We start from the raw sequence: 15665 nt of genomic DNA, 5'->3' as shown, positions 1-15665 counted from the left end.
GACGTTGACTAACGTCTATATCGAATGGCGTGTAGGCATGTCTGTAGCGCGTGTGTGCATGTTTATAGCGCGTGTGGCACCGCCAGGTTTGAGAAGCTACCATCATCCAGCATATGTCATTGGGCTATATAAAAGACTGTTTCTCCTCAAGCAAAGCAGAGGGACAAATGACCGTTTGGGGCTGAAGTCCCTTCAAAAGAAATCAATCAATCAAACCCCATCAGTTTCATTACTAAACCGTACCGTTTACATACGGACGCTAAGTGCTAGCAGCTGAAAGGAGGAAAGACAAAATAGTACCGGTTATCTCGTGCCGGTTTAACCCGTAATGCTGGTGGCTGTTAGTAGTACATGGCTACTGCAAATTACTAAATTGTCTGGAATTCTTGACGGACTAACCAGTAAACAAGAATAATCGGCAACTGGTACCTTCTGATGCCTCGAAGTTTTGTAATAGAAGCGTTGCAATTCCCTCCACTATTTGTTTTAATGGAATATAAGAATACGGTAGTCAACGTCATGCGGTCGTGTCTTGAATACCACCCTCCTACTTTTTTCTTGACATTCAACGCAATTACACTGCTATTGATTCTTTTTCGAAAGAATTTGGTAGAAGTGATTAAAATGTTTAGTAAATGAATTTGTTTACGCTCCCGCTGATTTTATTTGGTTGTTATTTGCCCAATTTATACCGTTTGAATTCAAACTACGATCAGTCGTAAACTTTTCACACTTTAGAATAAAACTTTAATTATTATAGCGTATGATTATTATATACGTATGATTATTATATACCATTTCGTTCCTTGGAATGTCTTTTACCCAATGATGTATAGCTAGCTTTTTGATTTTTTTAGCGCAAGATGTTATTTAGTAGCTTAACTGCTCGAATAGTGAAGCAGTACGGTGTTTTTCAATAATATCTTGTGCAGAATTCGATAAACTTTAGAAGCGTTAGCATCTTGAAATAAAATTAACTTAAATAAAAATTCAAAGGTGCTTATTACGGGAGTCTCTTCACGGTGACATATATTTCACTCTCACGCTCACTTCACTTTTTTATACCTATTCCCGATTCCACCTCAAGTGAGGTGACAAAAATTACCTCCGTAAACTGAAATTGCCAGTGAAGCGAAATTGAGAATAGGACAAGTGAAATGAGAATGTTTCCCAGTTCAAAAATTTCTAAGTCCTAGAAAGTCGATTTTCCCATTTTTTTTTAAATAACGCCAGATTCTGACGTTCTCTGCATTTCTAAGACATCTGGCATCAAAAAACATTTTTTCCCGGTATCGTATCGCTTTCCTCGGTGAGGCAAATTCGAATTATATGTCAGAGTTGAAACAAATACAGTTCTTCTAAAGGGTGTACGGAATCAAATTGCATCATTTTCACATGGCTGTAACTTTTTACCCATTGAGTATTTTCTATTGAACATTTGGGTGAAATTTGTTCAATGTGTATCGTTGACACTGTGTAAGCAGAGTCTATGTGTATATAGAGTCGCGCAAAGAGAAAATCTATCGTTTCGGCAACACAGTTTTTGTGCCGTTTGTTGCCAAGAAATATACAGTTCTGTTTTTCACCATGCATAAGCTAATATCATTTTTTGAAATTCTTCACAAGGTACACAGTTATGAAAGATTACATCGGTGATGTTTTGATAAATTTAAGTGAACCAGTGTACAGGTTTAATGTTGGATTAAAATGTGTAAGTAAAATTTCGGAAAAACACATATTCTTTATTACGCTCAATTACAACACTTTTCATCCACTCCTAACATTATCACCTTGTTTATTTACTTTGCTGATTTGGTTCCTTTGGTTTCATCTTTGCGGGACTCTTATTATAAACATAGACTCTGTGTGTTAGTTGCACTCAGCTGCTGGTGCAATCGTTGCGAAGATGGAGTTGGAAGAACAGAAGAGGCATAAAGAAATTTTATGCACATACCTCGAAAATCTGAATATTTCTCATCGTGCAATCAGCAGGAAGCTGGTAATGGTTTAATCTACGGTAACTCTCGTTTTAAATGTGTACAACGAGTGTTTGACCATCGACCGGAAAGAAAAATGTGACCAAAATGATAGTGTAAAGAATCACAAGCGGATAGTTCAAGCTTTTGAGAGGGATTCGATCAAGTCAGTTAGAGATGACTTTCGTTCAAGATGCGAAAAACGTGAAGGATTACAGACGTACCAAATTCAGAAGGCGCCAAATCGCAATGAATGGCAGAATACGGTGGCGGAAACACGTGCACGGAAGCTCTGCACACAGATGTTGACGAAACCGCATTGCCTCGTTATGGATGACGAGACATATGTAAAAGTGGACTTCCGGGCCTCCAGTACTTCACTGCTCATCATAAATTCAAAGTTCCTGAGGACGATAAAGAAGAGAAACTGTCAAAGTTTGCCAAAAAGTATATGGTTCGGCAAGCAATTTGCTCGTGTGTAAAGCGGAGCACGTGACAACCAGGACGGTCAATGGGCAGGTCTACTCGAAGGAATGCCTCCAAAAGCGTTTACTTCCACTTCACAGAATGGACCTACAACTTTCTGGCCGGATTTAGCCTAGTTTCATTACTTGAAAGATGTTCTGGAGTTATACGAGACATTCCAACCCCCCGAACGCTCCTGAACTACGGCCATTTGAGAAGTACTGGGCCATCATGGAGCAGGCACTTCGGAAACATCCTAAGGAAATAAAATTGGAGGAGGATATGAAGAAAAAACAGTGGGTCGAAACGTTGTACAAGACATTATGAGCAGTGTTAAGCGGAAAGTTCTTGCATTTGGATATTGAATAAAACGAACAGTGAAAAAACTAAATAACAGATTTTATTTTACTACTTGAAACTTGAACCCGCATGGTGTTTTGACCAATTAAACTACGGGGGACGGTGGTACTGTTCCACAATCTATATCGTATCACATTCCGCTGCCGACTTATTCTATTGCTCATCCCTAACTACACACACTGCTGTGCAAGCGTTATTCATAGACTGAAAGGAATGTCTCATCACACACAGAAGAGTCAGCTGATGCTGATAACTCTTATAGACCTGTGTGATCGAGACCAAAGTCAGTCTGCGTCGTGCTTGCAAGTGCGAAACAACTACGGAAGGTGCTCCGTACGGCTAAATTTTCCGAACTAAATTTCTTTTCCCGTCGGGATGCGGTATATTTTTCCAAATCTGTATCATATTTCCAGTTCGCTTATTTTTCGTTCTCTCTACTTTATATACTGTCTGCTTAATGAACGGTCCAGCCATCTCTGACAAAAATGAGTGAGTTTAAACAACCTCAGGATAACTTTTCTTTACATAACTTTTGAACCATACGTTCAATCATTACGAAATTCAAAGTTAAAGGTTTTGGAGACAGCTCGATCGTTTAAAACCAATTTTGTTGAAATCGGTTGTGCGGTTTCTGAGATATTGATGTTTCGTGATTTTTACATATTGATACATAAACTCTAAACTAAAAACCCGATTACAATAAAATTCAATAGCAACCTATGGCACAACTTGGCCTTTCATTTGCAATTAATTTCATGAAAATCGATCCAGCCATCTCTATGAAAAGTTAGTGAGAAAAAAAGTTGCACACACACACACACAAATACACATACATACATACATACATACATACAGAAAATGCTCAGTTCGTCGAAAAACTGGAGATATCCAGGAAAAACTGGAGGATTGGCAACGCTGATAAAGGTACTTGCTACGTCGACGAACAGCTAAAAACGATAAAGGAGAGCTGTTATTCGTAGTTTTGTAACACTGTTTTTGCAAGTCAAGAATAAACATAATTTATTTTTGCCTTTCTTCTAAAAAGGTATAGCAATCACTGGAAAAACCGAAGGTATAAAAGTGGTCCCAATGGCCGAATGTCATATACCACTCGACTTCTTTCGACGAACTGAGCATTTTCTGTATGTATGTATGTATGTGTGTATGTGTGTGTGTATGTGCAACTTTTTTTTCTCACTCACTTTTCTCAGAGACCGATTTTCTTAAAATTAATTGCAAATGAAGGTCTAGTTGCGCCATAGGTTGCTATTGAATTTCATTGTAATCGGATTTTTAGTTTAGAGGTTATGTATCAAAATCGAAAAATCACGAAACATCAATATCTCAGAAACAAAACTGGTTTCAAATGATTGGGCTGTCCTCAGAACCCTTAACTTTTAAATTTCGTTATGATTGAACATATGGTTCAAAAGTTATGTAAAGAAAAGTTATCCCGAGGTTGTTCAAACTCACTCATTTTTCTCAGTGATGGCTGAACCGATTTTCACAAAATTAGTGTCAAATGAAAGGTCTAGTTGCCCCATAGGTTGCTATCGAATTTCATTGCAATCGGATTGTAACTGTGTCCGTTGTTCATAAAAATGTGAAATTACATAATGAAAGTAAACATATTGCAGTCTCACAACGATCACTAGCTAATTAAAAGGTAGAAAAATGATTGAAATGGTCGAATGTCATATACTACTCAACTCAGTTCGACGAATCGAGCATTTTCTGCATATATGCATGTATAGGTGTATATGTTTGTGTGTGGGTGTGTACGTGTGTATGTGCACTTTTCTTTCGCACTCACTTTTCTCAGAGATGGTCTGACCGATTTTTTCTATCTTGGTGTCAAATGAATGGTCTATTTGCCGCTTAGGTTGCTATTGAAAGGTATAACAATCACTGCAAAAACTTAAGGTATAAAAGTGCTCAAAAGGGCCGAATGTCGTATACCACTCGACTCAGTTCGACGAGCTGAGCATCACACACACACACACATGCAGAAATGTGTGTGTGTGTGTGTGTGACGCTCTCCCAATCTCACTCGATGTTCTCAGGGATGGCTGAATCGATTTCAATGAAATCAATTGCAAATGAAAGGTCTAGTTGCCCTATAAGACCCTATTGAATTTTACTGTAATCTGATTTCTAGTTTAGAGGTTATGTATCAAAATGTAAATATCACGAAACATCAATATCTCAGAAACTATACAACCGATTTGAACAAAATTGGTATCAAATGAACGGGATACCTAAAAACCCTCAACTTTTAAATTTTATGAAGATTGAACTTATGGTTCAGAAGTTACAGAAAGAAACGTGTTCTGAAGACTGTTTAATCTCACTCATGTTTCTCAGATATGGCTGGACCGATTTTCATAAAATCAGTGTCATATGGAAAGTCTTGTTGCCCCATAAGACTCTAATGATTTTTTTTTTTTGCGAACGGATTATTACTTTTCCTGTTACGTTTAAAAATGTGAAATCCAGCTATGAAAAGAAACATATTCTGATGACTACTTGGGCTCACTCACTTTTCTCAGTGATGGTTGACCCGATTTCCACTGAATTAGTATCAAATGAAAGGTCTAGCTGCCTCATAACACCCTATTGAATTTTGCTGTAATCGGAGTGTAACTTCGTCTGTAATGTATCGAAATGAGAAAATCACTAAACTTCATTATCTTAGAAACTACACAACAGATTTGAACAATATTGATATCGAATGAACGGGATAGTTAAGGGTTAACTGATGAATTATGATTGAACACGTGGTTTCAAAGTTTGGCTCTCCTATACGTTCCCTTTTCATTTGATTGTAATCAAACTTAAGCAACCGTTATGTTATAATTTGTAAAACAACGAAAGTCTATTATCTCAAGTATTACACGACTTATTTGAACATAACTAGTGTCATACAAACGAGTCATCTCTCAAACTTACAAATAGCAAACTTCATGAAAATTTGATATACTGTTCAAAAGTTTTGTAAAGAAAAGAAATTCGAAGACTATTCAACACTATAGCTACTTTGATCAATATATATGGCCTCTATTAGTCTATTATCTCAAGTATTACACGACTTATTTGAACATAACTAGTGTCATACAAACGAGTCATCTCTCAAACTTACAAATAGCAAACTTCATGAAAATTTGATATACTGTTCAAAAGTTTTGTAAAGAAAAGAAATTCGAAGACTATTCAACACTATAGCTACTTTGATCAATATATATGGCCTCAACATGATTTAAATGTGGTATCGTACTATTTAAACGTTCCCGGTATCGCTCATGATTGAATTGTTCGAAATTAAGAGTCATCTCTTATATTTCGCTATTTCTGAAGCACTAACATTACGTCAAATTTCATATTTTATACTTTAATTACAACATCAATATTTTAGAACCCAAAGAGTGAATATACCTTTTTGGATTTAAGCATTCATGTAAATCTATTTTTACAAATAATATGTTTGAATGAGAAAGGCTGAGTCTGACCGCTAGGTGGATCAATTTAGGTTTTTTTAATTACATTGCTTAAGTCAAGATCATCCGAATATCTACACGCAAAACTTTTCTTTATTATTTTAGAAGCAATAGCGCAAAATTGCCTTTTAGGTAACAAATCCATTACTTAAAAGGCAATAAAATTCTTTCTCAGTCGAGTAACAACACATACCGTCATATATTTAGCACGTGTTACGGGAGTACGACTATCTAATAATGGTCGTTTCAACCACATGCAAATTTTTGCCATTCTCCTAGAAAGGTATAGCAATCACTTGCAAAACCGAAAGTATAAAATTGCTCCAAAGGGCCGAATGGCATATATCACTCGACTCAGCTCGACGAGCTGAGCATTTTCTGTATGTATGTGTGTGTATGTGCAGATTTTTATTCTCACTCACTTTTCTCAGAGATGGCTGGACCGATTTTCATGAAATTAATTGCAAATGAAAGGTCTCGTTGTCCCATAAGACCCAATTAAATTTCATTGTAATCGGATTTTTAGTTTAGAGGTTAAGGTTCAAAATGTGAAAATCATGAAACATCCGATTTGAACAAAATTGATTTCAAATGAACGGGCTACCTGAAATACCCTTAACTTTTGAATTTCATAATAATTGAACTTGTGGTTCAAAAGTTATAACAAGAAACGTGTTTTGAAGACTACTTAATCTCACTCATGTTTCTCAGAGATGGTTGAACCAATTTTCATAAAATCAGTGTCAAATGGAAGGTCTAGTTGCCCCATAAGACCCTATTGATTTGTTTTGCGATCAGACTATTACTTTTCCTGTTATGTTTAAAAATGTGAAATCCAGCTATGAAAAGGAACATATTCCGAAGACTACTTGAACTCACTCTCAGTGATGGCTGACCCGATTTCTTCAAATTTAGTGTCAACTTATAATTCTAGCTGCCTCGTAACACCCTATTGAATTTTACTGTAATCGGACTGTAACTTCGTCTGTAAAGTACTGAAATGTGAAAATCACGAAACTTCATTATCTCAGAAACTACACAACCGATTTGATCAATATTAATAATATCAGATGAGCGGGCTAGGTAAGGGTTAACTGATGAATTATGATTGAACACGTGGTTTCGAAGTTTGGCTGCCCTATACGTTCCCATTTCATTTGATTATAATTGAACTTAAGCCATCGTTATGTATTAAATTGTTAATAAAACAACGAAAGTCTATTATTTCAAAGATTACATGACTAATTTGAACATAACTAGTGTCATACGAACAAGTCATCTCTCAAACTTACAAATAACAAACTTCATAACAATTTGATATGTGGCTCAAAAGTTATGGAAAGAAAATAAATTCAAAGGCTATTTAAAACTATACCTGCTTTGATTGATATATGTGGTCTCAACATAATTTAAATGTGGTTTGTGGCGATGTGTTCAAAGTCTGCAAATGCACGACGAATCGGCCATAGGATATGATCAAAGTCAAAAGACAAATCGTTTGAAATGAATGGTTTTATCGAAATGACAAAATCTTCGATTTTTGGCTTTTGGTGCCCTAATTCTGAATATATTCATATTGGGTGGTATTCGGTCATTTTCAGCAGATTTTCTGGCAGCAATCTGACACCGGAAATACCCATATTGGGAGGTATTTAGTTATTTTGGTTGTTTTCCAGAAACTAACAGTGGTCGTCTTTAAATTCTAAATGGTGTCAAGGGTCAATGTTTGGTTTCTATGCATCATCTCGATTACGGAAATATCCATGTTGAGTATTATTTGGTCATTTTCGACTGTTTTCTATAAGTTGCCATTTAGCGATTCAAAATGGTGCCTGAGGTCAATTGTTAGCTCTTTGCATCATTCAGCTTCCAAAGATACTCATATTGGATGGTATTTGGTTATTTTAGGCTGTTTTTCACAAACCGGAAGTCGCCATCTTGGATTTCAAAATGGTATTTAAAATAATTTCTGGCCTCTGAGCGTCATTCTGGTTGAAGAAACACCCATATTGGGTGTAATTCGATCATTTTCCGTTGTTTCCCAGGAACCGGAAGTCGCCAACCTAGAATCGAAAATGGGGTCTGTGGTCGATTTAAGGCAGCTGTGTATCATTTGTTACCACTAAAAACATTCACCTGCCGAATACGGTTCCATTTAGTTGATTAGTTCGCGAGATGTGCAGAAATTTGTGCAGACACATGTGCTTCCATAAGAGGGAGGGGCGTCGGACCATTATGGACATATTTATTACCCTTTAAAACATCCACACGCAGATTCGGTTTCATTTGCTTGGTTTGTTCTTGAGTTGTGCAGAAATGTATGTTTCATTTGTATTGGACCCCTCCTTTCCAGAAGAGGGAGGGGTCTCGAACTATCTTAGGAACCTTTATCGGGACCAAAAACCCCTACATACAAATTTTCACGTCGATCGGTTCGGTAGTTTACGAGCCTATATGGATCAAACAGACTGACAGACCGGACTACATTTGTATATGTATAGATTACAACATCAATATTTTAGAACCTAAAGAGTGAATATACATTTATTGGATTAGAGCGTTCATGTAAATCTATTTTTACAAATAAAAGTTTGAATGAGAAAGGCTGGGTCTGACCGCTAGGTGGATTAATTTAGGTTTTTTCTGTCGAAAAATGCTCCCTTTCCGTCTCAAGTCGAAAAAAATCACACACAGTCACATATGTTGCACATGTTAGGCCTCTGCTAGACTGAATGCCAACGCGAGCGATCGGGCGAGATTATTGCCGTAGCTAAATAAACAGCCGTAAGTAGAGCTGTTCATTAACCTACAGCAAAAATCTCGCCCCATCGCTCGTGTTGGCGTTCAGCCTGGCAGAGGCCTTACAAGTTTCTTCAATCTCCAATTCATCCGGTGTGCGTGTATTAGTTCGCTCGTTGTATGCATACGGAGTAGCGAAAAAATATGACAAGAGCTGCCAAGCAGCATTTTCCCCGTCATAGAGTATGCAAACGTTGATGATTTCATATGCGCCTTAAAATGACATCACGATCTGTAAACTGCGTTAGAGAAAAACAAAAACATTCGCTTTCTTGCAAGCTATCTACAGCACATAATCATTGGTTCATGGAAACTCATTTGGACCTGTTTGAAAATACAAAACTTGTGCCCATTCAGAACAATATTCGCAACTTCGGCAACTCTAGTCAGACAGTATTACATATTTCCATTTCAAGTAAACACTGGGGGACGAAACGAAAGTGTTTCTAATTAGACATTTGAGGTTGACGGTTGAGATTCTGATTATGTGTGGATGTGAATGATAAAACATGTGCATTTTTGACTTAAATGAAACTTCGCATTTGCTTGCGACTAGAAGACACATGACTTTTTCGTACACCCAACGCAAACGGGGAACATTTTATCACTTCAGGGCAATTTTTTATTACTTTTTGTGTCTTATGACTGCGCATTATACACAAAAAGTAACAAACAAAAAGTAATAAAAATTATGACCGCCACACGCTTGTATGTGTTTCTGCAGGAGAACATACAGCCAAGCACCGCAATGCATGTGTTAGCAAGACTTCATTCGCTGCATTTGTATTGATGCAACGATCTGGTTCGTTTTTTCCCCTTCATTAAATAATTATTTAAGTTAAAGGATTCTTTTATTACACCTTAAAAATTGTCTAGCCTTAATATGCAAGAAACTTGTTTGCGTTGTATAGTGTTTGTTCCATTCCTGTTCAGTGATAGATGTGCAAACTGACATTCCGTAGTACTTCAACTCCTCTTTTGCACAAAATTTAAAACATATTCAATACAAGTAATTTACCAAACAATCTCATGTAGTTCTACGTCAACCTTGCGGCCGTAGCTTTGCATACAACCCTTGTGATTTTCCCATTATTAACAATTACAATCACTGTATTATTTGTATATCAGGAATTTAATTTTTCGATATTATGCCGGAATATGGAAGGTGAAATGAAAAAAATCGATATCTCGTATATTTATTAATAACAAATTATTTACTAGAGAGTGAGCCCTATCGAATATTGATTCTTGAAAAAGGTGATAATAAGTGCAAATGAAATCATTTGTGGTAGCTGACGTATCAGTATAATTTCGTTCGAGTCAGGGATACCAAATGTGCAGATTTGTCTGCAAAACGCAGATTTTTGGAGTCCGTGTGTAGATATTTATTGATTTGCAGATATTTGCAGTTTTTCCACGGTTTCTGCAGATTTTTGTTAGAGTCTCTTATATTTGCGCAAATTTTCCTAAAATGTGTGCAGATTTTCACAGACTTTTGCTTGCGCGAGCGAAATTTTTTCGGATCACGGATACATTTTTTTTTTTCAGATTTCGAGCACATTTTTCCGGTTTTTCGAGCAGTTGCAGACATTTTTCAAGAACATCTGGCATCTCTGGTTCGAGTCAGAGATCGTTCGAGTCACTTCTAACTGCTTTGAGAGAAAGACGCGTTTACTATCTACTGATTTAGTTGGGTAAATATAATACTTATAGAATAGATGTTTCCCTCATGCTGTCAACCCTAAAAGGAAAACAGGACAACATTTATTAATTTATCTATTTTTTCATTGTTTTTTGTGTTTCTACGATTTTTAAATTCAATCACAAAGTGGCCAACACGAGTTCTCATTAACACAACACAATTCTCATGAAACTTTTCAAAAAAGATTTACGTTACAATGAGAGATTCTCTCCTCTCTCACTTTGATTCGTTGATTACAGCGTCATTATGAAAGTTTTGGACGACTTCTTGCCACGAATCGAATGATTACAATATTGCCTAGCTTGTTATGCAGAAAGTTCCATGAGGAAAGTAAAAATTACTTAGTTATTAATCAGAGAGAAAGACAACAAAATGGTCCTGTTGAAAAGTTACGCGAGAATTCCTGCAGAATAAAACAGATCTATTTGAAATTTGTAGCTTTCCCCAGCTGGTCTCGAGGTACGATGCTGTCCTAACAAGCCAGTCGTCGTAGGTTCGAGTCTTGACTGGGGAGAGACTGTTCGTGTCAGTAGGATCGCTAGCCCCGCAATTGTCCTGTACACTTAATGGTTGGCTGCGAAGTCTGTGTATAGTAAACAGAAGGTCAAGCTCCGAATCGGAATGTAGCACCAAGGCTTTGCTTTGCTTTTTAGCTTTCTGTGCACTAATACATATTCTTTTTTGAATGGGGTCCTTAAGTTTTACACGGTTTTCTGCATTTTATATATCAGCTGAAAGAGTATAATTTACTGAGCAAAACGTGATTTTAAAAAAACGTTTATTATTGTCCTTCGATTTTTAAATGGAGAATAAAAAACTGCTCGAAATGCCTTAAATGACAGTTCTCCCATATACCGTACATGGGCGAACTGTCATTTAAGACATTTTGAGCAGTTTTTTTATTTTTCATTTAAAAATCGAAGGAAAACGATAAACAATTTAAAAAAATCACGTTTTACTCAGAAAACGCGGCTTTTTCAAATGATACATAAAAACTGGTATGGCTTTAGGACCCAATTGTAAGCGTTTGAAGTCATATACTTTTCTTTATTTCAGTACAGAGGAAAACATTCCTCGGTACGGTTCCACCACAATCATGTGTCACTCAACGTGAAGCTTGAATGTTGAAAAATGGATATTAAATCGGAAAAGCGATCAACCAAACCAATGTTTTAACGTCAATTTGTTTGTTCTGATGTGTACTTTCGATTATCAATCGATGAAAATGGCATTCAAGATTGCGGAAGACCATTTAGTTTTTTTAAATTGTCAAAAATAATAATTACAGTTTTTAATTGATGTAACAGCCAGAAAAAAGTTATTTTACTACATTTCGATGCATTTTCGTATAGAAGCATAGAAAATAATCAAAATACACACTAACTGACCCACAAGTGTGCGCAATATCAACAAAATTATCTGTAATCGTTATTGCTGTAACCAGTACAACAGTGGAAACCAGCCTAACAAAAATGGTGGGTGTCAATATAAATAGTACCGCTTTCAAAGGAAACACGGATTGATCGCAACCAGTTTCGCATCTACTAAAATTTATTAGCACTCACCATGAATCGTACAAACAAGTGTGCCACCCACAGTGACACAAAACACGATATAAAACTGGCAGCGGATGACCCAATAATGTTATTTCGATCTTGATTCCCAGACGGTAAGTCATAAAAGCAACAGGTTGCTGCAGCGTGCTCTCTTTATTCGATAATCATGAAGGCGCTAGGAGTGATCTTGCTAATCTTCAGTTTTATAGCAGCTTCAACGGCGGCTGTCGCCGTGCTACAGAATGCCACACATCCCGGTGAGAGATTGATGTTTTCAATGATCGTAGGTGAACAAAAATTAATAACAAAAAAAAACTGTCGTCATAGATCATCCGAACATGTGCTTTGACGAAAATTCAAAAATTGCACTGGGGCGAGGAGAAACTAATACGATCCCTTTGGCCTGCACAGAACTATTTTGCTCGGAAAGCCTATCTTTGACTTATACGAGGTAAGAAAAAACTTACAATGCATGACTCAAATAACTAAATTTATTTTCAGCTGTGGGCTTGCAGTCATCAACGATCCCAAATGCAAGGAAATCGAACCCGATTTAAGCAAAGATTACCCGGAATGTTGTATCAAGTACAAATGCGAAGTCGACGGAAAGGTTACATATATGTGAAAATTGTATGCAACGCATTAAACTGTTTCCTTAAATTCAAACATAAACTAATTTTTAATTGAAAGACACCGATCATTTTTTCACACCCGCAAACTTATGCAATTTTGTAATAAAAATACAAGATTTTTGTATACCAAATGTTAGCTTTCCTACATTTGCGGACCTATTCATTCAATTATTCTTGTTCTCCTCAAATACTCAAACTTCGGGATAAATAACCTCCTAAATTCTAGTATCGGTGCAAACTTTATATTTGTAACAATTAAACCATCACTTTGATATTTTAGTGGGCTTTCTGCCATAGGTAAAACATGTAATAGTTCTTAAGAGAATTCCTCATCAAAAAGCAAAGCCTTGGTTCCACATTCCGATTATAAATTATCGCCCCTTAAAGATCGATTTGAACGAACTGGCGAATGCTTTTCACATTTTCTAATGAGCCAAATCAGGGCCGGCATCACACTATTTTCCCGAGTGGGTAGTTAGGAATAGGGAAGGTTCATCGGTGGTCTCCTGGCTGTTGACCGGAACAATTGCAATGGTCAATGAAAACATGCGTGTAGGCAAGTTTTTGAGATCTTTCTTCGTTGGAGTAGATCTTACACTTCAGTTTTGTCCAGAAGCTCTAGATGGGGCGCAGCTAGTAGACGTTCCACCTTCTCCAACGATTGCTTCGAGTAGTGGGCCGACGGCAGATCCAGCCAGTACACCGAGAGAAGAGCGGCTATGATATCCCCTTCTCGCTGATTGTCAGCCATAGCAGCACCTTCTTGGGGTACTTGGTGTGTCAAATGAACTTCACTTCGGAGCTCCCGGAGCACACTTCCTTCCTGGAGGAAAAAGAATAAGAGGTGCCCTGCCAGTCGTCGCCATCTATATTCGCCAGGTAATTTTCACAGGTTGACCGGTGGCACCAACTTCCCGACCAACCGCACGCAGCGATGTAACAATTTTTCCCTCGGTCTTCCTCTTCAGCATCATTTGGAGCTTCTTATCGCGTAGGGTCATCGTCCGTTCGGAACCGAGCTTTCTTTCGATGCTTTGATTGTTGTCCAATAGTGGCAAGATATTGTAGATGCCGAAACGGGCGTAATGACTCCACAAAGTGTCACACGAGATCCATTTCAGACGAGGCGGGGGACCGTTCTTTGAACGCACACACTTCTGAATGAAGTAGCTTAACTGTTTTCGCCATCACGGTTAGAGTTCGAGTTGAATTTTTTCTGTTGACTCATGGGTTGTTTCGTTAGTACGTGTAAAGGTAACCCAATGAAAAATCGACAATTTTTGTGCATTTCTAATGCAAACGTTCATTCCGAGTCGAACAACCAAGCGCATCGGTTGTGTTTATCGGTCGTCTCGATATATTCGCAAAAAGTAATCGAACAAAAAGCATCGCTTGCCCGGTCCCGGTCTAGCGAGTGCTGTGCAGTGCCAAATAATTCCGCTTTGAAGGTCATCCGCTATTGTTTGCTTTGTTGCTGCGTAGCTGAACCGCCGCTGCTGAACCGATCGTTTCGGTGTTTAGCTGTGTTGAAGACAACCAGAGCTACAAACAAAGAAGAGAGTGTAAATCCGCACAGCTGCCGGCTGCCGGCTGCTGCACCCAACGATTACGTGACCACATTGTCGAAGACAACTTGAGCATCGCTCGAAATCAAGAAAAGGTACGTGTTTCTTGTCGGTGTTAGGGCGCTAGCCTTAGCACAATGGAAGTCGATCCGCCGACACCGAACCCTCCTGACCCTGTCCCTCCTGCTCCTTCCCCCGCTGTTCACTCTTCAGTTCCCCCTCGTGCCAGGCTCTACCTTGACGAAACAGCAGGTTCACGTTTCATTGTATATTTCCGGTCAAAAGCAGGACCTAAGTCGAAATCCCTGAACATATTACAAATTTCGAAAGACCTGACGTCACGCTTCAAGGCCGTGACTGAAATAATCAAGGTCAGACCAAACAAGCTCCGTGTTGTGGTCAATGACCTGAAACAGGCCAACGATATAGCTTGTTTCGAGCTCTTTACTCGGGAGTATCGCGTATACATACCATACCGTGGAGATCGACGGCGTCGTGACCGATCCGAGTTTGTCCGTCGAGTGCCTCTTGAAGGATGCTGTAGGCTGTTTTAAAAACAGCAGCCTTCCTGAGGTTAAGGTATTAGAGGTTAAACAACTGCGATCTGTGTCGCTCGTCGGCGACAAAAAAGTATACACTCCGTCAGACTCGTTTCGTGTCACGTTCGCCGGGTCTGCATTGCCGAGCCACGTCTTGATCCACCGGGTTCGTCTTCCTGTGCGCTTATTTGTGCCCCGTTTAATGAACTGCACCAATTGCAAGCAGTTAGGTCACACAGCCGCCTACTGTTGCAATAAGGCACGGTGCGGTAAGTGTGGAGAAAACCATGCCGACGATTCCTGTAGTGCGAATGCTGAAAAATGTATCCACTGCGGGGAGAATCAGCATGAGCTCTCCACATGCGCGGTGTACATGCAGCGCAAGGATAAATTGAAACGGTCTCTCAAAGAGCGTTCAAAGCGTTCTTACGCTGATATGCTCAAGAAGACCACGACCACTTCTACCATAACAGCGAACCCCTTTGATCTGTTGTATTCAGATGAAACCGACTCTGACGAACCACTAGAGGGAACTTCTTTTGCCAATCTTGGGGAGTCTAGAAAGAGGAAAAATCTT

At 38.3% G+C, this 15665-nt stretch overlaps 1 protein-coding gene across 1 annotated transcript; it reads left to right on the top strand.

Annotated features, from left to right (window-relative positions):
* The first annotated feature begins 12429 nt into the window (after positions 1 to 12429).
* On the top strand, positions 12430 to 13263 carry LOC129724444 (uncharacterized). Its single transcript, XM_055679364.1, has 3 exons — positions 12430 to 12609; positions 12680 to 12803; positions 12854 to 13263. The coding sequence occupies exons 1-3, from the start codon at positions 12519 to 12521 to the stop codon at positions 12975 to 12977; spliced, it is 339 nt and encodes a 112-aa protein (XP_055535339.1). The 5' UTR covers positions 12430 to 12518; the 3' UTR covers positions 12978 to 13263.
* The last annotated feature ends 2402 nt before the right edge of the window (positions 13264 to 15665 follow it).

Source organism: Wyeomyia smithii, chromosome 2, assembly GCF_029784165.1.
Source record: "Wyeomyia smithii strain HCP4-BCI-WySm-NY-G18 chromosome 2, ASM2978416v1, whole genome shotgun sequence".
Taxonomy (NCBI): Eukaryota; Metazoa; Arthropoda; class Insecta; order Diptera; family Culicidae; genus Wyeomyia; species Wyeomyia smithii.
Note: the sequence above shows the minus strand (reverse complement) of the source record. Positions and strands in the feature narration are given on the sequence as shown.

Bases quoted from the DNA above. Each gene is read 5' to 3' on its own strand.
- LOC129724444 (XM_055679364.1), top strand. From the start codon at position 12,519: ATGAAGGCGCTAGGAGTGATCTTGCTAATCTTCAGTTTTATAGCAGCT. The intron at 12,610-12,679 runs GTGAGAGATTGA...CTGTCGTCATAG, and splicing joins ACAGAATGCCACACATCCCG to ATCATCCGAACATGTGCTTT. The intron at 12,804-12,853 runs GTAAGAAAAAAC...ATTTATTTTCAG, and splicing joins CTATCTTTGACTTATACGAG to CTGTGGGCTTGCAGTCATCA.